General features: G+C 38.2%; 2 protein-coding genes across 2 annotated transcripts in view; one reads left to right on the top strand and one right to left on the bottom strand.

Annotated features, from left to right (window-relative positions):
• Window positions 1-1725, top strand: part of LOC145218612 (uncharacterized) — a 16028-nt gene extending 14303 nt beyond the window's left edge. Inside the window, exons 22-23 of the mRNA XM_080086016.1 lie at window positions 260-386; window positions 522-1725. Coding sequence (XP_079942142.1) covers window positions 260-386; window positions 522-669 — 275 coding nt within the window. The 3' untranslated portion in view covers window positions 670-1725. The remainder of the gene's footprint in view (window positions 1-259; window positions 387-521) is intronic.
• Window positions 1358-23264, bottom strand: LOC145218607 (uncharacterized). Its single transcript, XM_080086013.1, has 45 exons — window positions 23138-23264; window positions 22104-22165; window positions 22003-22026; window positions 21002-21117; window positions 20205-20405; window positions 19601-19709; window positions 19063-19211; window positions 18550-18691; window positions 18097-18216; window positions 17745-17867; window positions 17153-17349; window positions 16921-17046; window positions 15759-15935; window positions 15305-15434; window positions 14668-14897; window positions 14291-14380; window positions 13613-13823; window positions 13108-13262; window positions 12602-12740; window positions 12364-12458; window positions 11928-12069; window positions 11484-11615; window positions 10944-11122; window positions 10694-10807; window positions 10294-10414; window positions 9659-9877; window positions 9097-9232; window positions 8823-8941; window positions 8507-8635; window positions 8203-8323; window positions 7996-8084; window positions 7726-7878; window positions 7322-7500; window positions 6929-7066; window positions 6363-6496; window positions 5797-6010; window positions 5173-5365; window positions 4882-5007; window positions 4602-4745; window positions 4145-4273; window positions 3621-3803; window positions 3058-3147; window positions 2662-2742; window positions 2355-2479; window positions 1358-2161 (listed from the first exon to the last, which is right to left on the bottom strand). Exons 2-45 carry the CDS (start codon window positions 22162-22164, stop codon window positions 1997-1999), a joined length of 6150 nt encoding a protein of 2049 aa, XP_079942139.1. The 5' UTR covers window position 22165; window positions 23138-23264; the 3' UTR covers window positions 1358-1996.

The following is a 23264-nucleotide window of genomic DNA, read 5'->3' as shown; positions in this document are numbered from 1 at the left end:
GACCAAGTTTACAAATATGGCAGACCTGTTGTTGGATGTTGCAATTTTATGTTTTGGTGATGAGCATTTTCAAGTGTTGGTGATAAGTCTTATAGTACTGCATTATCTGTGCAAAATGAAATATTGGTTCATGAACCAAAAATCCCAGATTACAAATTCACCAACATGCCAGACCTGTTGTTGAATGTTGAAACTTCACGAAAAGTTAAAACATGGTTAAAGAGTGGAAATTGTCTTACTAAAAATTTTTTTCATGCAGCAAATGGATCTGTGTCATATGCAGCCGGTCGAACAGGATTGTCCAAAATGACAATCAGCATGATGTCAGCAGGGGGTATTGTGATCGTTGCCATCGTTGGTTATGTTGCGTATGTCTGTTTTCTTGCGTAAGTATCAGGATTGTTTTCAGTATTTCAACTTAAAACTGCAAAATGTCAGGTAACATTTTTTATCATGCTAAAAATATTATTGCCCGTTCTGTTACAGCAAGTGACTAAAATTTACAAATTTCTCTGTTGTAGGCCATGGAATTCCCCAGCGTTTAAAGCTAAAATGGCAAATTCAAGTGGAAATAAACAACCAAGAAAAAAGAAATTGACTACATCTGACAAAAGTTCAAAGGTTACTGAGAAATCTTCACCCAAAAAAGAAAAAAGCAAGCAAAAGTAAAGTTGCATACAATACAGAGAGCATAGCCAGCCTTATGTTGTTTACCGGTTTTTACCTTGTTATTGTGGATTTATATTACACTACATACACTACAGCAGCAACAAATTGCCAACAATTTTGGCACTTACTTGGTACAAATTCAAGTATACGTTGCGTCTAAAAATGTTTGTCGGGAAATTTGGGAAACAGTTTACCAAAGTTTGAATGACAAAATCCGAACACATCGACCAAAAAATGCGGTCAAATCGCTCAAAATACGCTCAAACTATATTTTAAAGCTAAACGTGTTTGTTTAACGCTTGAACCCTAAAAATCGTAACACGATTACGTTGCATAACATTATTCAAATTTCGTAAGATAGTATTGTTGACAAACAAAGTTAAAACTCGCGCGTTTTCGTATTTATTTTCACACAAGGTCATGCTTGTATTATTTTTGTTTAATGGGGTGCAACAATATTTAAAAGCCTAAACAGCTATCTTATTTATTTAAATTACCTTCACAAAGTACGTGATCAAAGCTTTAATATCGCGTTGCTTAATGGTTTTAATAAAATGTTTACAACCAATTGATGGTGTCAACAACTGCCAATTTGTAAAGTCTTTTTTTGTACCTGTTTTCTGTCCTTTCTGTACTATTTAAGTGTCTATTGTAGCTATTCCCCCTTATAAACAAATTCAGAATTCAGTTTTGATTGGCCGTGACTTTTATTATTTGACAAATTAGTTGTGAAATTTTAGGCACCAATTGAGGCCGAACGAAATGGTGTGGCGAATTGAAAAGGTGAAAACAAGGCATATAGATAATACGATAAACCAGCAGAGTACGGATTCTCAACGGCGGCATAGACGGTATTGAGATAAGCGATATACTGTACAAATCTAGTAGCAGAAAGAAGGTTATGATGTGACAAACTTGCCCAAATATGAAGGCTGTATATTATTCATAATAGCGTGTGAACGAGAAGTGTTGGCTACTTCAAGAGACATGCTTATTGGTGCAAAATATCATTGTCTCGCATGGGCGTAACATAGATATATGAATGAATGAATGAATGTGTACAAAAGGGTAGTAAATGAACGATAATACTCTTTTGGCAATCTTATAAAACGGGGAAAACTAGTAGCCTCTATATGCTGAACGTATTGGTAAAAGGTAGCAGCCCAGCAAAACACCATTTGGAAACAAAATTAACTTTTGTTTCAACTAGCCGGGAGGAGCGAAACAATGGTAAAGAAAGGTACACAGAAAACGGTCATGTCGATTAATTTTATAGTAAACGATTTGGTTTGAAAAAAAAGCTCTTGGTTACTGTACAGAATATGGCTTAAGGCTCGTATGGCTGGATGTTCACAGCGTAGTTAGGGAAGCGTTCGTTGCCCATGTCAATGACAAACTCAACTTGTCCCATGCCGCTCTGCCTGTCGACGTCGTTTTGCATGATCACGTATTGGGTGGAAGACACCTTCTGGGACACAGATCCGTACCAAGCCTAAAAGTAAAAGAAAGATAAGTAAATTAAACTGCCTGTATTCACTGTACACTTAAATAACAAAATCTTAGGTTCTAATTTAATGTAGGAAACCCAAGTTTGTACAAAGTACGATTGACTGTGAACGGTTCCTCTAAATTTCATCAATAATATAAATAAAAAACGTTGCCAGATATCATTCAACTGTACTTACGTTTACATTCTTGACTGATCTAGGGAAAGTAACCATGACCATGTTGACATCTGTGGGCATGTAGAGTTTACCCTGGGCACCATTGGGCCATGTTCGGGTGAAAACCATAATGCCATTGGCACGTGCTGCAAAAAAATACGTGTTTAGTCTAGCGAAAACAAACTACAGCCCATAGCTTTATTCTTAGGTGCCTTTACTACCGTCTTTTCTAACTTAATTTTTTAAAGTGGTGCAAACAATGCGTGTAATCAAGTTTAAATTAACTTTGTTTTTTCTTTGTTTTAATTTTGTCAAAGTGGAAACTTACGGATTTCGCATACGGCCATCTTTTCGCTCAGGCAGATGGAAGCATAGATCATATTGTTCAATGAACCGCAGTCTCCGTTTCCTGATAATAAAACAACCAAACGTTATGAAAAGGAAACACAGTTGTATGTTTAGTACACTATACCATCTATACAGTGGTGGGATTTAGCCGGTCGCACAGGTTCTATAGAGCAGTCTCACGAAACCTTATGAGATCAGCGAACCGGTTAGCATTACTGGTTAATGTCAATGAACTTTTTGTAACAGAACCGGCTGAAAAAATGACTTTTGTGATAAAGCCGGCTGACAAATAATTATAATCCCACCACTGCATGCATACACAGTTGAAATACTTTGAACTAATATTTATTATAAATTCGACTTATGTTAAATTTACCTGGTTGATCCACACCCCATCCGTCAGTGTAAGTGAATGGAGTTCCATCTGAGTGAACCCAAACGCCTTCCTCGACGCGATCAGACAGACCTACATACACAATACATTGGTTAAATCATAATACAACTCAGTCAGTGGGTCAAATTATATATGAGAATTTTTTGTACTGACCATAACCACAACGATTATTGGACCGTTGGCAACAAATGGTACTTGACTAAGCTTTTTTGCCACATTAACAAAGAAATCATAGGATTGGTTATTTTTAACTTTTAACTTTTTAGATTAGATTAAGATAAACATATTCATACTGGGATCAGCCCTGAAGCCTCGATGCAGACCAGCGATCACGGCATAAATATCGATAAATCATTGTACGCCAGGCCTATTAAAGGCGTGTACCGAACAGCTGGGTCTCCCAGGCATTTAATTGGCCTGGCGTACTAGATTAGATTAGGTATGGAAAATTGCAACGGCTGACTTTTACGGCTCTTATTGTTGAAACAGTGTCCAGTATTTACATATACAACCATCACATAACACTTTAAATAATTAGTTCTTACCGATCCATTTGTCGCCTCCCAAGTGGCGTTCAATGTTAATCTTCACTCCCATATCGTTGACCTTGACAAGACGGCCACCATCGATACCACAAGCACCTTCGGCTCCAGCGTAGTCATAAGATTCTTCAGTGGCACGCATACAGCTGTGTCCAAGAGCCATGGAGCCATTCAAGCAGTCGGCGGCTGCGGAAAATATAAACTTTGTTTAAAAACTTGAAATTTGCAAAACTGGATTAGTTTTAGGCCACAATGCTCGCAAAAGCTAAAATTAGGTAACTGGTTTATCAAGCTGTTCATAGCAGTTAGGGTTAACGTGGGTCACTGAGAAATGATATTAAGGGTATTTGTACTTTTTGCGTTTCACGGTTTGTAATTTCACATTGTTTTGACTTTTTAACGTTTTTACATAACCAGTTGCTATTATTCGAAAGACTAAAGATGCCTGTTGATTAGGTGCCTGTTGTGAATTTAATATTAAAGAATTTTTAACTTTAATATGTGTCATAAGGTTTAGGGCCACTTACGTCCTGGTCGTGGTAAGCAAGTTGTGAAATCAATATCCATTACGTGAGTTTCTGGGCACTGACAGAAGTAAGATCCGATGGTGTTAACGCACTCGTGTGAGCAAGCAGAGTTTGCACACTCGTCATCATCTACAAAAGAGAGTAGATTTGTTAAGAGTTATCTCAGTGTCTTACTAAAGAAATTGTAACTTTTTCTAGACTGGCTTGGTTGACTAGGTTTGAGGAACAAGGCACAAATAATAACCAGTAGACGAGCAATACCTGTGTAGGTAAAAGGCAGATCTTTTTAAAGATTTGCATATTTGCACTACATGTAACTATAGTGGATATTACAACTGATATGTCTAGGTCACTAAAAGCCCGCAAATTTTTAAATTCGAAAATAATTCATTAGCTGCATTCAGTACAGTGCAATCTTTTTATAAAACCTAAAGTATAATAAATTTGGTTGACTTACCAAGACAGTGGTGCATGTCTGGTCCCAGAACGTATCCAGCATCACAAGTGCAGTTGTAGCCGATCAAGGAATCGACACAAGTATGTGCACATCCTCCATTGTTTACAGCGCACTCATCGACTGCAATTCTGGTCAAGTTGGAGACTGAAATCAAAATTCAAAGGTTTCAAGAAAAGGTTGATTCACAAGAAAACGTTAAACTGTGGCAAAATGGTCCAGAAATTATTCGATTTTTATTTTCCGATTTGAATCAAAAAGTATAATTTCCTATAATACTTACGTGGGATGCAAGTAAGAAGGTCCTCGCTCAGTTGCATGTCTTCTGGGCAAGAGCAGGCGAAAGAACCTTGGGTGTTGGTGCAGACGTGAGAGCATCCACCGTTGCTGGTCTCGCACTCGTTGCGGTCTGCAGGGTTAAAAATCAAACGTTTACATTTCATAGCGCAGGGCTCGAAATACCAATGCATGTTTCATGGGTGTAAAACCAATACTACGTTAACTGTACAAATGCTTAAAATTAAGAATTTCGGTTATGGAGAGGTTGAAAGTCTAACTGTTGTAGTGAGCTTACCGTAGCATACAGCGCGTTGCACTTCGTTTAAGACGATTCCTCCCAAAGCTTCGAAAGTCTCGGCGATGAAAACATGTTCTGGTGTACCACCAATGTCGTTAAGCTGAGCCTGGTTGAGTGAGGTACCGATACCAATGGCGAAGGTGATGGCTCCCATGGCACGAAGTTGCTCACTTGGTGGTGCGGGATCGTCCTACAAATTGTTAAAGGTGTTTAAGTAACTTCGTCAATTAGGTGCGAATTTTGTAACAGCATGCTAGGTTATAAGTCGTTGTGGTCAATATGTTAAAATACTGCATTGAGGGTAGGGATGGACCGAGCCAAGCCAGAACCCGAGTACTGGGTACTGAGCATCGCTGTTTTTGATTCTGGGTGCTCGGCAGAACAGTTGCACGAACTGAGCATTAAATTCGCATGTTCATGCCGGGCTAACATACGAAACTAGTGTTCAAAAGGGTACCCAAGAAAAAAAAACTGTTTTTTTTTCAATTCTCAGTGCAAAGTTACAAATAAAAAACTAAAAAGTTATTTAATGGTTTTTCTACACACCTAGCTACATATATAGCAAAACAGTTTTTCATCAACACTGGAGCAATACAGTTTTTCATCAACAAAATGTGTTACCTGTGCACGTCCATCAGTAAGAGTGATGACAATCTTTGGTACGCCGTCTCTGGCACCATTTTCCGACTTGAAGATGTTGTCGGCAACGTATTGGAGAGCCAAACCGGTTCTGGTTCCGCTGCCCATGTATGGCATAGCAGAGACTCCGTCGTTGACGTCCATCTTGTTGTTGGCGGTAAGGAAGTTGAATCTCTCATCAACGTCTTTGTTGTATCTGTAAATTCAAAGCATTTGTTACTACATGGAATTTGTGAGTGTAGAAGTTTGTGGATATCAAAAAAAATTGTAATACTAAAAAAATACTGATTTTTTTTGTACAAATAGCTCATATATCTACATTAAAACAGTTATGAGTGTTTTTTTACTATTTTCCAATTTTTTCTCAAAGGTATAATTAATAACTCAAAATGTACCCAGTTAACTAACTAAACGGCTTTAAATAGAGAGGCGTTAAACTGAATACAGGAATGGTACTAGTAATAAATGGTGGTTCATAGTAGGTCTCACCATTCACGTTTTGGTGGTGCCTGGCTTATATATGCGACTAAATACGAATTTTAACCAACCTGACAAGAGCAGAGTGAACCTTGTCTTGCCCCAAGTTGAAGGTATTGAAAAGAGCATTGGTGAAAGATTTCATCTTTTGGAAGTTGTCGAACTTCACTGAGCTGGATGAATCGACCACGATGACAACATCGGCCTGTGGTTCAAAGAAATATAGTGAATATTCAAAGGAATAAAGCCAATTATATTTAACACATGATGGCCACTGTTCTTTGTTTAACTCTATTTTGCCAGCATATGATATTGAGTTTCACAATTCGATGAAAAGTTATGGAAAAGGGCATTTTATTTTAAAGTATATTTTGTCAAATTATTAAATGGCTGTAAAACCATAAGATGTCTAAGTTAAGTTAAGTTTATTTCGCTTGGTGAAAGACTAAAACAATCACCAAGCCCCGAAAATATCTGCGCAATGTTAAAACGTTATGGAGCGCAAAACAGTGAAGGGCACAATTGGTGGATCATGACCAAACGCGCTCCAGCTATACACCCTATAATAAAGCGTTATGTGACTGGCGCTCAAAAGAAAGTAAGTCTGGCGCAATGTTAGTAAAAAATCTAAACGTACCTGTTTCACGTTGCAAGGATTGGCAGAAGCACATGGTTTCTCGTTGAAGTTGCAAAGATGTCCAGAGCAGCAGCAACGGCAAACGTCGTTCTGGTCGGCATTGTTGCACTGACTTGGCATCCAAGCGGTACGTGGGTTCTATGCAACAACATTTCGATTCAGAAATTACTTAAACTACCAATAACACAATACTAAAATTATGGTAGCTCAGTAAAGGATTGAATAAACGATAGGATTGTTTAATTTCGGTCTATTGTGTAAGGTAGACACATATTTTGTTGAAAACCTAAGTTTTGTGGTTATATTTTTGTGTTGCATAGATTGAATACTGATCCTAGCTTACAGCTTAAATCATTTGTATGATGATTTACATTTTTAGGAATAAAAAATTACCTGGATAAAGTTGTTGTTGCATGATTTGGTCTGTTTGCATCTCTTGAAGATCTGTTTACGGCCATCGTTTACACGGACCTCGTTTTCGCAAGAGTCTGCATCAGGTGGGCAAACCTCCATTGGTTGAGCATTGCATTCGTCGTTGGTGGCAGCACCCTCGCATGAGAAGCAAGCACGTCCTACAAGTAGTAAATGTTTAAGATTCAAATCGACAATCGCCTTTTTAAGCTAGATTTATTGGCTTGGCAAGTCATCAAAGCAGGTTACACCAGGAATATGTTTTAATATTTTAGTTTTTGTGTAGAACACAACTTTTAAGATGCATTACAATAGTGGTGTCTTGGAAATTTAACCTAAAATAGATGATATATTTGATGGCATGATTAAAAGTTATGAGGTCTTACCACAGCTCTTTCCATCTCCAGCAAGACCTTGTCCGACTGGGCATTCGCAAGTGTATCCACCATCGAAGTTGGTGCAGTTGTATTGGCAACCTCCGTTGTTGTCTTCACACTCGTTGATGTCAAGGCAGCTTCCGTCATCCAAGGAAATGTAACCTGCGAAAATGAAACTGTGTGAAATTTCAGTCAAACATTTCAGCAATCCGTTTTACTTCACCAACATTATGTGTTGTATGCTGGGTGAAATTTGTTATTACGTTTTACCAAATTTACCTGGTGGGCAAGAGCAGATAACTGTGCCGTTGACGCCTTCGGTACAAATGTGTGAGCATCCACCGTTGTTGATGAAGCATGGGTCGTCTCTGCAAAAATAACACACAACATTAAAGCATTTTTACAATGTTAAATTCTGCTTAGCGGTGCTTAATTTTCGGTTAGTGTAAAATTTAAAACACATATATGTTAAAATCGTGTGTTTACCTGCAGTTAAGGCCATCAGCGTTCAGAAGCATGCCTTCTGGGCAAGAGCATTCGTATCCGGGTACCAAGTTGGTGCAAATATGGGAGCAACCGCCATTTTCAGTCAAGCACTCATCAACATCTGCAAAGTAAAATGAAGATCTCAAGTTACACAAAACATAAAAACACAACTTTTTACAATGTTACAATAATTGTACGGTTGAAATTACTGTACGAAAGGAAATTGGTTGTCTATGGTTATAAGTGGAAGGCTACCAAATTGAATGGATTAATCTATTAAAACTTTCACTAACAAAGTACGTACCAACGCAAGTATGGCCATCTTCAGCAAGGACAGATGCTTCTTCGTTGTGACATCTGCAGAAATATCCGCCAAGGGTGTTGACACACACTTCACTGCATCCTGCGTTACCGTCTTGGCACTCGTTGGGGTCTGAAAATTAGGAAAGTAACCATAAAAATCACTGTTGTTCGACAAAAAGTACGAAAAGATACAGCTATAAAGCAAGATAAGTCTATAATGGCTGCCGAGGACCAAGCAAAAATAGCTATCTTTAAAACTTAAAACTTATAAACTAATGGTGTAAGGTAAAACAAGTTGATGTATTGTATGTATTTACCGCAAGTGAGTCCATCTTCGACGAGAGACCATCCAGGTGGACAGAAACAGATGTAACTTCCTACGGTGTTGGTGCAGTTGTGTGAGCAACCTCCTATGTCTGGGTCAGCGCACTCATCACTACATAAGAAGGCGTCAAAAATATTTTCATTTGCAGTTGCATTAAAACACAACAGTACGTTGCAAATTGAATACGAATGTTGCGTTCTAGGTTTATCTTTGATTGTTTAGTAGCAACGCTAAGTGGAAAAAATTCGGCTTGAATTTGAACTTACCGTTCACAGATGACTCCATCGATGAGTTCGTAATCAGCTGGCTCGTCTGGACAAACGCATTCATAGCTGCCTGGCAGGTTAACGCATGTTGCTGGTGCAACGCATCCACCGTTGTTGATTGCGCATTCGTCAATGTCTAAAGTCAAACAACAATGCATAAGGTTAAAAATTCAGTTTTTATGGCAGTTTCGTAAAGTTAGGAAAACTGTTGAATTTGAAAGTCAGGAAAATATGTACATTTCCACGTATAAGCTGTTGTTGTCCGCATAATATAAACTTTATACAGCTCTTTTGGCAATTGTATTTTTATAGCAACGTTTCGATGTTCTAATAGGCCTTTGATCGGGGTTTTGACCCTGCTGTTTTTAAGTTGTGTATACTACTAGTTTACAGGCAATTTAATCAACATAAACTGATTCCACTTTACACAGGCTCTTAAATATGCGATTTCATTATACCGTTTCACACTGGCCTGTATACTTTGATATACAAACTGCATACAGCTCTACCATAAACCGACATGTTAACAAATTTCCTCTCGTTTTTTACAATTAATCCTTACCGACGCAGACGTCCAAGTCTTCGGGGTTGCCGTCCCATGCTGCAGTGTTGTTAACAAAGTTGTAGTTGCAGTTCAGTTGTGTAGGTGCAGCTCCAGCTTGCGAGTAGGTGTAACCCTCGGCACACTGCACAATCGCCATTCCACCAGGGAAAACTTCGCCGTTTGATTGAAGTCCACGGAAGATAACATCCTCACGTTCGAATGATGGGCATCCGGGCACTACAAAGAATCAGCGTGTTAAGTTTCATATTGTATATTGAGTTGTTATGTTGAAGTATATTATCAAGGCGACATATGTATCTCAATCTTCTCATTCTAAGGCTAAAACCAACTCTATTTTGTTTTATTATAAGTTATTAAATGCCTAACCATATCAATATAGAGTCAACGTAAGTATTTAATGATACTTTATGCCAACTGAAAGTGCTTTATCGGGGTAATTTAAACGTTATTGTTTATCTAAATGTTGAAAAACAGCTCTGTTCCGAAGATTTCTACTCTTTATACAAATTTAAGGAAAATATAAGGATTTGTAAAAGCATATGAGCCAATAAATGATAAGCTGCAGTGCAGCATATAAGGATTTGCTTTGTAATACTGGTGTGTGAATTATACGGATATTATTTGGTACTTACGAGAAAAGTTGTATGGGCAGAGTCCAGAGTTGCAGAGTGATTCGGTACAGCAGCACTCGCATTTAGAGTGGAAAGATTCTGGGTTGCACTGGGATGGTCCTTCGCCAGAGTCACGTGGGTTCTAAATCACCATAGCAACGTTAAATGTTTGTGCACCACATAATTTTTTTTCAGACACCACCAAGAAAAAAATCACGATTTAAACTTTCTTTACGAAGTTTAATTTGAATTGTTATACATAACACAGTCTTTAGCAGTTCTACTAAAGGTAATTTCCTCTAAATTTAATTTAATCCTCGTGCCCTTTGGCGTTTCGAAGTCCTTGTTGTCCAAACGGTGAATTATGGCAGACATCGTATACGCCACAAAATGTCAATGAATCATCAGTAATTTCACGCACCTGGATAAGGTTGTTGATGCAAGCCAAAGTCTGTTGGCATCCCTTGGTGATACGAGTAATGTTGTTACGCTTACGCATAGTGGTGAAGCAAGCATCTTGAGAGTATGGGCAGGCCTAAAAACAATTTTTCGTTTAAGCATTATAATTATAATTATCGACCATTAAAAATGTGCAATAAGGTTTTCCTTTCATTTTTATTTTTTTGCAAGTTTTCCTTTAAAGCCTAATAATTCAGTTTAGTTGCACTTACAACAGCGGTGTTGCACTCTTCGTTGGAGAGAACGTTCTGGCAAGTGTAGCAGATCACACCGCAGGTACGGCCGTCGTCACGAAGTTGAAGACCAGCTGGGCACTCGCAAATGTATGATCCTGGTGTGTTGGTACAGATATGTTCGCATCCACCGTTTGATACATCACACTCATTGATTTCTGTTGCAAAAAAAACTTAAGGTTAAACACAAGCAGTCTACATACAGATTATGGTGGTGTAATTTAGACCTTTTTGGTACACAATCACAATGGCCCATATAGACGAATTAGGAACATTTACAAATGTGTATGTTGCCAAAAACTAACCGGTAAACACATAAAAACGCAAGTTTACCACAAAACTGGTCTTCATACGGATCAGAGTGGTGTAATTTTGGTCATCTTTTATAAATCAAATCTGGTGCCCCATACAGCCGAATTAGCAATATTTATAAACATATCTCTGGCATGGTTTTTTGACAAAATGTTTTTAAGCCTGAATCGTAGAATCTCAATAGCTTTGACTGTAGGTTGTATTTACCTGTGCAGTTGTGTGCATCTTCTTCCAAGTAGTATCCGGGCTCGCATGAGCACACGTATGATCCGTCTGGGATGTTAGTGCAAAGCTGTGCGCATTGGAATGGCCGTTGTTGGTTGTAGCAGCTGTCAACCTCTACAAAAGGCAAAGAAACCGTTAACAAAGGAATTCGGCAGTTACATTTAAAGCAATTGTCAAAAAAACAGTAACTGTATCAAAGGTTCTTTGGAAAATGTCAAGTAGATTTGAAGCTTTGGGCTTTGTGTATATTTTACACAAAACCTGGCCTTAAGCAATACAACGTAAGTAGCATTAAAAGACTGTTGCTGGAGTATAGCTATAGTAAAACATGGCAGGGAAAGATATCTAATATCAACGTCAACTGTTAACATAAATGAAAAACCATGAATTTCACAGAGCAATGTAACTAAAGTTCAAGCCTCTTACCGCAAGTCTGTTGATCGGAACCGAGTACCATTCCTTCTGGGCACTGGCATTCATAACCTCCTTCGAAGTTGACACAAACGTGAGAGCAACCGCCATTCTCATCAAGGCACTCATTGTAATCGTCGCAAAGGACTCCAGCAGGCTATGGGAAATAATACAAGTAAGGTTTTAATTGCTGATTTGAAACGAAGACTTTGAAGTTGAACGAGTAACCACTTTGGAACACTACATACTGTTCATAAGTTTAATGATGAAAATAATGGCCTAAATAGACGCAAAAAGCGACATGTTTATAATTAAAACGTTTCGGCAAATGTTCATGCCATTATCAGTGATATAAAGTAAACACTATTTTAAAGTATTTCAGATTTAAAATTCTTATCTTGGTGGCCTTAAAAAACATGTAAGTATTTTAGTATTGCTATGCTTTGCTTACGACGAATGCAGGTCCGCAAAGACATGTGAATGTTCCGAGCTTGTTGATGCACTTGTCGGCGCAACCACCATTGTCGATCAAACACTCATTGGTGTCTAAAAGCAAAGTAAAAAATTGATATACAGACCAAAGACTAGAGTAACACAAAAAAAAGCTTTTTTTCATATCGTATTATGTTTCGTTTACAGGTTGTATCTTTTGATGGAAATCTGAACAGTTTTAAAGTACTTTTACGTACCGCATGTAAGTCCATCTTCGACAAGGGATTGGCCGTCTGGGCACATGCAGTAGAATGAACCGACGGTATTGACACAAATATCACTGCAGCCACCGTTATCGATGGAGCACTCATCGAAGTCGCAGGTGTGGAGGTCAGACTAAAGAAATACAACCATTTGTAAATACAAGTAGCCTTAAAGGTTCATTAAAGCATGTTTTACGAGATAAATTCCTTTACAGTAGGTATATGGAATTTTTATTCATATGTTTGCCAACTTTAGATTCAAATCGGTTATCATATGTATCCAAAAACACGTCAAAATATAAGTTACACTTAAAGTAGAAAACAGTATATGAAATTTTTAACTTGTATTTCAGAATAAAAAAAAAACGTCAATATCTAAGTTACACTTAAAGTAGAAAACATAAAATTAAATTTTTAACTTGTATTTTAGGATAATGGGAAAGACCTATCGAGTTTTGACATTTTCCCATTACATACAATATCACATAAATGCAACTTACAGCAAGAGTCAGGGCTTGTTCGGGTTGTGTGCACACTTTAGAGTTAAGAGTGGCAACAAGGGAAGCATCGAGGGCAGCGAAGTTGTCGACCATGATGTAGTTTGCAACGTTGTCGCCAGCAATCTGGAGAAGTTCGCTTTCACGGACACGGTTGGCTGTTAAAAGTTAAATTAAGTCAGAATATGTTAAATAGCTGACCATAACCCCAAAACCCCGCTATATTGCAAAGCCCAGTGTCATGTACTAGTTGGTATTATAAATCTAGTGAACTTAGAAAACATGCAAAAGAAAAGACAAAAATATTAAAGTAAATTTATAGATTTGTTATAATGCTTTCTATGTATTACTGTTTTGCGAATTTTGCATGTTTTTTTATCCGCAAAACATATATTGATTGATTTCAGGGGCCGAACCTTTGCCCATTTCGTCGAAATAGATTCATCAATGAGCATTTGGTTTTGTTGCACACTGAGTCCCACAAAAGTAGAAAAGAACTTTTACTTACTGACACCAATGGCGAAGACCTGATCAGCAGCTTCGTGCAGGCGCTTAACGGCATCGGGAAGGTTCATGTAGTCTTGGGAACGACCATCGGTAACAATGACAACAGCCAATGGGACTCCGGCACGTCGACCTTGAGCCTCACCGAAACATTCTTGAACTGCAGCTTGGATGGCTTTGGCAGTGTGTGTACCACGTCCGGAGTATTCAATGGCCTGTACATAGATAAGGTCTTAAATGCATGATAATTTTACTGGGGTTGTTTAATAGATGGTTAAATTGAAAGGGCTTTATAAGGACTCTTAATATCACTTAAATCTCTCAAATTCATAATGAGTTTTGTTAAATGTATGATAATTTTGATGGGTCATCAGTGCCGGATTAACCATTAGGCAAAGTAGGCACGTGCCTACAGGCCAGTCAAAAATCCAGGCCACTTTTTTGATTTGGCAACACTGATAATTCTAATTTTTTAGTTGGCAACCCTGATTTTCGGGCCACTTATAAAATGTGCCTACAGGCCAGCAGACCCTTAATCCGGCACTGTGGGTCATCATATGATTTGAGTGAAAGGGCTTTATTTTTTCAGTTTTAGACAGTCTGATTTAAAATGTGAATTCAATATACAAGTCGTTCTTTATTTGTATTTGTTTTTTGGTTTACTTAAGTGGTGAATACTTACGGCAATCAAGTTTTGAATGTGGGAGTTGTTCATTGGCACGTTGAAGTCAAATCTCTTGGTTGACAATTTGTTGTAAGTCATGATTCCGACCTAAAGAAAAAAACATTTGTTAAAAACATTTCCTCAAGGTGTTTACCATGCAGCAACAATCAATATGTCTTACAGATAGTAACATTATTATTTACCCTGATGAAGGCGACCTGTATAGGACGTCGAAACGTCGGAATAAAAACACATTTGCCAGAAGAGCTATATAAACTTGAGTAACATTATAGTGTTTGGTCAAATGAAATATGTTTTCATATCTCAAGGCTTGAATATTCAGTAGTGAAATCACAAATATCTTATTAAAGTTTCCAAGGGGCTGTTATCCTTACTCTGGTGTCGTCTTGGCCGATGTTAAGCTCAGCAACAGCGTTGGCAACGAAGTCCATCATAAGGTTGAAGTTGGCTGTTCCCACGGAGCTGGAAGAGTCAAGGATGAAGAAAAGATCAAGAAGTTGGCTGGAGCATGGAGTATCACCAGGGCAGGAGCATTCGTATGAACCGTTAAGGTTGGTGCAGGTGTGTGAGCATCCGCCGTTGTTGTTAGCGCATTCGTTGATGTCTGTGTAAATGACAAGTTTTAGACCGTTACTTTAGGGCAGTGCTTCTCAAACTGTGGTACGGTGACACTTTTCAGGTGGTACGCGAGTAGTTTTCTGTGATACCTAAACCTGGGGTTCGCGGATTGCAAAGGTGTCTATGAGATGGTTCATGGAGGCAAATATGTTTAGTATCAAAGACCTACAGTAAATTACGTTGGAAGCCAGAGACCTACACAACTTATACAAAGGATCCGTGACTACAAAATGGTTGAAAACCACTGCCTTAGGTGGTACACAGCGTTAGAAACAGTTGTCAGGTGGTACGCGATCCATATAAGATTGAGAACCACTGATTTAGGCTCATTGAGGTTATAACGAAGGCTCAGTTTGTTAATATGACAGTTTGAATGAATAAAGTCGTTTTTACCTCCGCATTCTCCGATGATTCCGTTCCAGAATCCTTCAATTGTTCGTGGTCTTTGTGTGCAAACAAGCTCGCTTGATCCACCGACTGGTCCGTACCCTGGTGGGCAGGTCAATGTGCAAACATCTCCAACCTAAACCAAGGCAAAAACGAAACATTATGAGAATTTGAGCAACATAAAATCCAATACTTTGAATTTATGACAAAGCCCACCGCCAAGGCATGATTTAAAACTTGCAGGTGCTTGTCATAAAAAATCTTACTTTTGTATTAGATCAGTGTTCTTAACCTTATCGAGTTGAGTACTTTTTTCTCTTTAGAACCATTTTTTAAAACAAAGGAGTATTTCTACATGTTATAAGTTGTGGTATTTGAGCTTGTAAATTCTGTGTGAAAAAACTCTATACTAAATACTTCGTTCTTTAAGATAAGAGCACAAACTGAAGGGAGTTTGTACCTGGTAGGATGGTCCTCCAGTGCAAGTCATGTTCATGCCAGCTGGCAGTTCAAGGGACATTGGGTCTGGGCATTCAATGTCGATGGTATCGGCAAGAGTGCAGTCTCCTGGGATGTTGCAGAGTGATTCGTGGCAACAGCATCGGCACACAGAGCTACCGTCCGGTTGGATGTTGCACTGTGAACAGAAAAATCAATTGTTAAAGTCACCAGCTCGTGTTTAGTTTGGATTGTTGGTTGATTTGTCATTTAGGGCAGTGGTTCCCAATCAGGGAGAAATAATAAAATTCAGGGGAGGATTTTACTTTAATTTGTACGTGTGGTTTGTAAATAGACACTTTATCTCCGGGAATATACCTTTGAAGTTGATAAAATACCCAATTTTAAATGATCTTTGTATGGTTTAGCAACTATTATGTAGTCTATTGGGGAGGAATAAAAATGTTTTTAAATGGTAAGGGAGGAATTCGTCAAAAAGGTTGTGATCCACTGATTTAATGTTTTACTAAACCCTGTATCACTTTTTCCCACTAAAATATAGTTAACGCGTTTTATATATTTTTAAACCGAAGGGCTTCCACCTTTTTATCACTAGCAGCAGGTTATTGTGAGATCACATCGCTTAATCTTTTAAATCACTAAGTCAAAAAGCCATCGGCAAATTGGCCTCTACTCGTGTCGCCTTTTCGCGAAGGTTCGATGATGACGTCATCGGACAAGTTAGTGTCACGAACTGTGTGTCAAAGCGCGCGGTTATAAGACAAGGCGTTCCCAGCGCCCAATGTAGCAATCAGCTAGCACGAGACTCATTAAGCTTGCCGCACTCCAAGCTTGCCGTGTATAGAACAGACCTCTCATTGTGTGGAGCAAACGGGTTAGGCAAGTAAAATACAAGTCACTACGGGACACGCTACCGCAATGTGGGATAGGCATTTCACTTCGCGTCCACTAGTCTACCCATCGCCTTCTATATCAGTCCAAAACCCAGCTTAAACTATGCTACATACGTAGCTGTAAAATACTGTGAGAACAAAACTTTAATACGCGAAAACAGACAGCCTAACCTTTATATGTAAGGAAATTACAACGTTTGGGCATTCATTTGTCACTTTTAAAACAAATTGTTCGAGGTTTTTAACAAGATTGCATTTTTTTATACTTACTTGTGTTGGGGACCATGCAGTCTTAGGATTCTGGATGAAGTTGTTGGCACATGCCTCAGTCTGTTTGCACATCTTGCTGATGTAAAGGACTCCGTTCTCACGACGAGTGGTGGTTTGGCAAGATTTCTACAAGACAAATAGAAAATTGTTACTTGGTTCAGCATCACAAGTTTGTTTAAAAGCATGTCACATTTAGGCATGAAATGTTCAGCTAAAAGGATTTAAGTTTTACCTGGTTTGGTGCGCAAATGGTAGCATCAAGACATTCTTCGTTGGATGTGACATGGTTGCAAGTGTAGCACATAACACCGCATGTTTTGCCGTCTGGGCGAAGACCCATACCATCTGGGCAGATGCAGACATAGCTTCCCATGGTGTTGTTGCAGGTGCCTTCGCAGCCTCCGTTGTTAACCATACATTCGTTGACATCTAAAGATAAATGAACGATGTTAAATACTGTGTGCTTTAAACCAAACTTAACTTATTCTTGCTGTCAAAATATGTCGAACTTTTTTTTATAAATCATAGTGCGTTAAGACCCATTGAAGGCGTTATACCGAATCTAGTCGGTCTACCAAGCAGTCCCATATTTTAAATGAGTATGCCGTGATCGCTGGTCTGCATGGACGCTTCATGGCTAATTCCAGTATAAATGTAATCATCTTAGGTTAGTAAATTTTAATGTGAAATTTCGTTAAATTTTCGTAATAAAAAGGCGTCTTTTGGAACCCAATAGCCGAGAACTCTCAGTTTTAAATGCAATATCTAAATATTGCTTGACATCCGAACACAAAATATACATGTTACATACATTAGTAACCTACCCAAGCAAGTGATGCCATCTTCACCCATGGTGTATCCATTCCGGCATCGGCACTCAAATGTTCCATCGACAATGTTCACACAAACTTGGTCACATTCGTTGTTTCCGAAGCAGCTGTCATCAACTGTCAACAAAAGTGTTATTTTAAAACACACCAGACAATACGTTTGCCATTTTTTAATACATTCGGTCATCAACAAGAGATATAAGTCGAACCCCAGGGGTTTTTGGATGCTTTGTTTCTGCTAATTATTTTATTATAGACGCCATTACAGACGCCGAGTATGCGATTAACCGAGAACAAGCCAACCCAAGACCTAAAACTTATATCAGTTTAAAGATGTTCGTCTTACCGCATGTCTTTCCGTCTCCAGCGGGGATCCTTCCTGGTGGGCAGGAGCAGCTGTAGGTTCCGTCAGCGTTGTTGCATGTGTCGCTGCATCCGCCATTGTCGTCAGCGCATTCATTCACATCTAGAAGAGGAAAATATAAGTGTCAGGATATGCATGGTATGCCAAAGCAGACATTAACATGGCTTTCCTAAGTGCAAACATAAGTTATCATTTCTTTATTATTGGGTGAGGGGGGTATAAGACTTTCTTTTGAAGACACTTGGATGTGAATTTTGTCTTTAAAATTTGTCGAAAAGTAATGAAAAACGCTTTGTTGAAGCCGAAAATGCAATATCTTGAGATACTTTTGTTTTGATATAGGAATTCGTGGACTTAAAATAAATGTGTATATACTATAGCAGTTTGGGGTAAAAAAAATGAGACTGTTAGGGGTTGTAAAATGGTTTCACTTACCAACACAGGTAGCTTGGTCAACTCCAAGAGTGTAACCGGACATGCACTCGCAGTAAAAGCTGTTGAAGGTGTTGACGCAAATTTGGGAACATCCGCCGTTGAGTTCCAAGCACTCGTTAACATCATTGGCCACTTCGCAGACCTTAAACACACGAAAAACATTTTAGAAATCCTATTGCTAAATTTACGTTAAGCCAATCTGAAAAATGCTCGTACGAGTTATAGCCAAAGTGATGTTTTTCAGCCGGTTCTGTTACAAAAAGTCCATTGACAGTAACCAGTAATGCTAACCAGTTCGCTGATCTCATAAAATTACGTGAGACGGTTCTATAGAACCGGCTGAATCCCACCACTGGTCAAATCAATGTCTTTTGATAGTTTTTTTTTTTTTATAAACAATCAGTTTTAGGGTAGAGTAACATAAAGAATATTAAATTTAAAATTTTGGAAATATAAAACCGTCAAATCTAATAACAATATGTTATTTGAGACAGTTCGTTCTGTATTACTTACTTTTTCCAGAATTGGGTCAACTTGTGCCTGCAATTCTGTGAAATCATCTACGACAATGACGTTTTGCTCAGCAGGCTGAGTGGCGATTTGGACAAGCTCAGCACGCACAGCGTTTCCGACACCAATGGCGATCACTCGGGTGGCCTTGGCTGTACAGAAAGTACATTGTTTAGGAATGCTGGTACAAAAAGTCTATCAAGATTAATTTATATTTTTTGGACTGAGTCAATTACGAACACCCTAAAAACTCGAGTCAAGTTTAAGGCAATTTTAAGAAAAATGTTAAGGGTTGACTTTGTTTCAATAAAAACTACGGTAATATATTTTAATATAGTTTAGTTTAAGTTTAAGCGAATTTAGTTTAAGTAAGTAAACAGCACATGTCGGACAAATTTTGAATCTAATTTTACAAGACATATTGTCTATTTGAATAAGTTACTAAGGATGAACTTCATTTGTTTTAAGCGATTTTGTTTTCTTGAAACCGGAATATCGTACTTAACGCAACACAACTTTAAAGATTTAAACCAAAAGTTACCTCTAAGTCTACGTGCAGATTCCTCAAGTTTCTCAGAGTCCTGTGATCTTCCGTCAGTAAGCACGATAACCACAGTAGGGACCTGTTGTTCCCTCCATCCGCTGTAAGCCTGAGTATTAAAACGCTCAGTTAGTAAAAATGAAAAACACTTGTGAAAGGTTTCAGATAATCTTTGTTGATAGATTTCATTGTTTTTTGACCAATTGACTGTTTGTTTGGAATAACAACGTTAAAAGTTTTTTTGCCTTTTGTCGGGTTTTTTTAAATATTCTAAGCAAAAAAAATCAGAGCCTTTCTGACGACCTGATGATGACAAAAAAATGTCGAAACGTGGTCATGCTTGACTCGCAAATACTGGCTCTGATTTTTTGGGCTCCGAATATTTAAAACCGTGCTTTGTGTTACTAAATTTTTAATATTGTTTGACAAATTTAGTCACAACCTCTTATTCCTATTCTAATAAAACGTAGATCATTCCTTCTTTTTTACATAAAAAAGTAAATCAATGGAGAAAGGAAATAAAAAATGTAAACATGTTCTAGTAATGACATTTATGCTGCGTTTGTTCCCAATTTTAGGGTCGTTGCAGTTTTCTGAAATTTACCTGAAGATGATGGTTGGTAACAACATCGAGGGCCTGGGCGGTCCTGGTTCCACGGCCGTAGTAGGGAATGTTGGAAATGGCGTCCAAAACGGCAGCTTTCTCGTACATAGTGTTTAAAAAGAACATGGAATCAACCCAGGAGTTGTAACGTGCAACTGAAACACGTGCTGCGTTCTCTCCTACTTGGATGTCGGTCACCAACTATTGAAAAAATTGGGTTGTTTTGAGTTGTGCTTGTTCAGTGTTTCGTAACACAAACTCATAACTCTGATTTTATGAATACTCAATTTACTGCTGGAATACTTCTAGTTATGCAATACTTTTGCTTTTGTATTTCGTGAATTGTTATCACTTATTTAAAAACTTGTTTTAAATTAGCGTTCGTCAAAACACATAAAAGCAAGTATTTATTTTCTGCTGAGTTAGTACGGTAATTATGTCTTCAACGTTTTAACGTCGATAAATGAATCACTCGTACGACGTGGCGTGTGAGAGGTGTTTATCAGAAAATCTTACTTAAAAAACATGTTTAACCACTTTTGCGGGTGTCTCATATGCCTCTGGCTACAACTGTATGTCGCGCAGCAACTAAGGTTCCAAAATAGCCAAATTGATTAACAAAAAGGCGATTAAACTTCGCAAACATCTTCCAAGAGGTGTCGCCTGGTACTAGACGACACGATAAACTTAATTTTAATTTAGCAGGTGTACAAGTAGCCATTAGAGCTTTCGCTATCCCGTAAAAACGGAGGGATTTTGGTGGGCAAATTGCGGAACGGCGGAAATTAGGAACTCACGTTGCGGACGAATTCACGAACAAGTTGGAAGTTATCTTCGCCGACAGAACTGCTAGAATCGATAATAAACTGCAAATCAATGCCAGCTGTGCACCGAACAGGAACCGGTGGTGGTGCTAAAAAGAAAAAAAATATATTTTTAATGTTTCGATAAAACATTTTTAGCAACCCAACTGTTCCGAGATATAAGGCAAATCGGTGATAATTGTGCAACGTTGAAACGTTTCTTGCCGCGACAAACTAATGTATTAGATTTGGGTCCTGATTTAACTTTTAATCCTTAATCTAAACTATTTGTAGTTTTCAATGTAGCGGATTGTAAAGTGTCGCATGATGAAGTTGAACGGAGTTTGGTTGCAAAATACAGCTTAGGCAAAGTATGGGATTTAGGCGGTGCTGATCTAAAATTCAAGAGTGTTTAAAAATCGTGCAACCGCATGCCTCAACTTTTTTTATCCACTCTTGACGTCAGCGCCGGGCCGGTTTTGCCGCGAAAACGGTGAGAAATCGTTCGCCAAATCACAGCGGGCCGCGTGCGTCAAGCGGGCGCACAAACAGCGCGAAGCATGTTGCCGAACGGGTTCGCCCGGTGCCCAAGGTGTTCGACGACCTTTTATAGTCACTCGATAACATCTACAAGCACAAACAGACGAAGGCGCGTCAACTGTGCCCGGGGGCTCGCACCACGTCGCTCATTTGGCTCGCTAGACCGGTGTCATGATTTCTTACCACTTGGTGGCGCCGTAGGACCGAATTTTATTATTCAAACTGGGCTATAAAGGAATAATTGAGCGGAGTTTAAAAATTGAATTTGCCCAAATTTAAACTTCATTAAAACTTAAATGCATTTTTTATTGAGTTTAATTGGCCCATTGCAGTCCACCAATACCGATTTTAGTCAATACTTATGTCGACTGTAATATTTTTGCTCCAACTGAGTTATTGCCTATTAACTGATTTGCAAACAATGGGTAATATAGACAGAAAACGGTGATACTTACTTTCAGTGGGCTCGTCTGTAGGCACTGCAAAATAATAATAAAACATATTTAAAACAAAATCAACATTTACAATTGCACATAAAAAGCAGAATTTAACTTACCGGCTTCCTGTGCACGAGCAATGGCCACCATTGCGACCAACATGAAAAATTTAAGCACCATTCTGAAATGAAAAGATTAAAGGTTATTAATGTAAGTGGGACAAGTGCCTTGACGTCAATTCTGAATAACACTAGATTAGCTTTTCGTTTAAGTAACTTACGTAATCGCTAAATTTCATCATTAAATAAGCTTGCAAAATATAAATCTGTATTGTTTTAAATAGTTGTGTTAGACGTAGGCCTTTACAAAGCGAAAAAAATATTTTGTAGATTTTGAAAGCTGGTATATATTGTACAACAAAGTCAACAAAGGGAAAATGGTATATTCACGTTTGTTTAAAATGCGCACAAATGCGAAAATTAGAAAGATTTTAGGCATTGTTCAGAACCACGTTGTTAAGTAGGTTGATCCCAATTTGTCATAAAATGCGCATTATTCTCACATGCTGCAGAAACTTAAGCCCAAGGCGAAGATTTGAGGTTCGGTATCTAAGGTGGCGAAGCACTAAAATGCCTTAGGATATTCTTTTCAAAGGCATTGATATTTGTGGTTGTCTCAAGTCTTTATTGTCGGTGTTAGTTGTAAATTCCGAATAGGAATATTAAACGGGTGATGGTAAAAAGTAACATGTATTTTAACTACTTCCTTAACATCAAGGTAATTTGCTACTGTAACCCTTAGTAGATATTAAAAACCTAATAAGCACACTTACCCTTCGTTGTGAATGGTACAAGGAATGGTAAATACTGTGCAATTATCGGCGAGACGAATAGTTAATTAAAATTGACTGCATTCGTCATAGGTGGGGTTATCTTAACTTTATACTTAGTATTTTGTGCGCTGAGCAGTCCTAAACGGCTAAATCAATATTTACATATATATATATATATGTAGGTAACTAAATTCATGCTTCTAATGATTTTTTTGGTTAACAAATATGAAAAACAACGATTTGACTGGATCGTATTGCTTTATTTAAAACAAATTTGCGTCTTTCCTTATTCAAATAGAAAAAGTATAGGCATGTATTTACCTGACGTCTTTCAGTCTTCAGGCGTGAAAAAAAGATTAAGGTAAAAAAGAACGCAGTGACTCGGCTGAAGATCGGGTTCTTCCCCTTCTTGAACAGCGTCAAAACAGTTCTTACAAATTGAAAAAGA

The sequence above is a fragment of the Phallusia mammillata genome, chromosome 3, assembly GCF_965637545.1.
Source record: "Phallusia mammillata chromosome 3, kaPhaMamm4.hap1.1, whole genome shotgun sequence".
Taxonomy (NCBI): Eukaryota; Metazoa; Chordata; class Ascidiacea; order Phlebobranchia; family Ascidiidae; genus Phallusia; species Phallusia mammillata.
Note: the sequence above shows the minus strand (reverse complement) of the source record. Positions and strands in the feature narration are given on the sequence as shown.

Excerpts from the sequence above, each read along its gene's own strand:
- LOC145218607 (XM_080086013.1), bottom strand. The coding sequence starts at position 22,164 with ATGGTGCTTAAATTTTTCATGTTGGTCGCAATGGTGGCCATTGCTCGT. Across the intron at positions 18,217-18,549 it reads TGACCAAGCTACCTGTGTTG|ATGTGAATGAATGCGCTGAC; the intron begins GTAAGTGAAACC and ends TTCCTCTTCTAG. Across the intron at positions 13,263-13,612 it reads GGTCTTCGCCATTGGTGTCA|CCAACCGTGTCCGTGAAAGC; the intron begins GTAAGTAAAAGT and ends AACTTTTAACAG.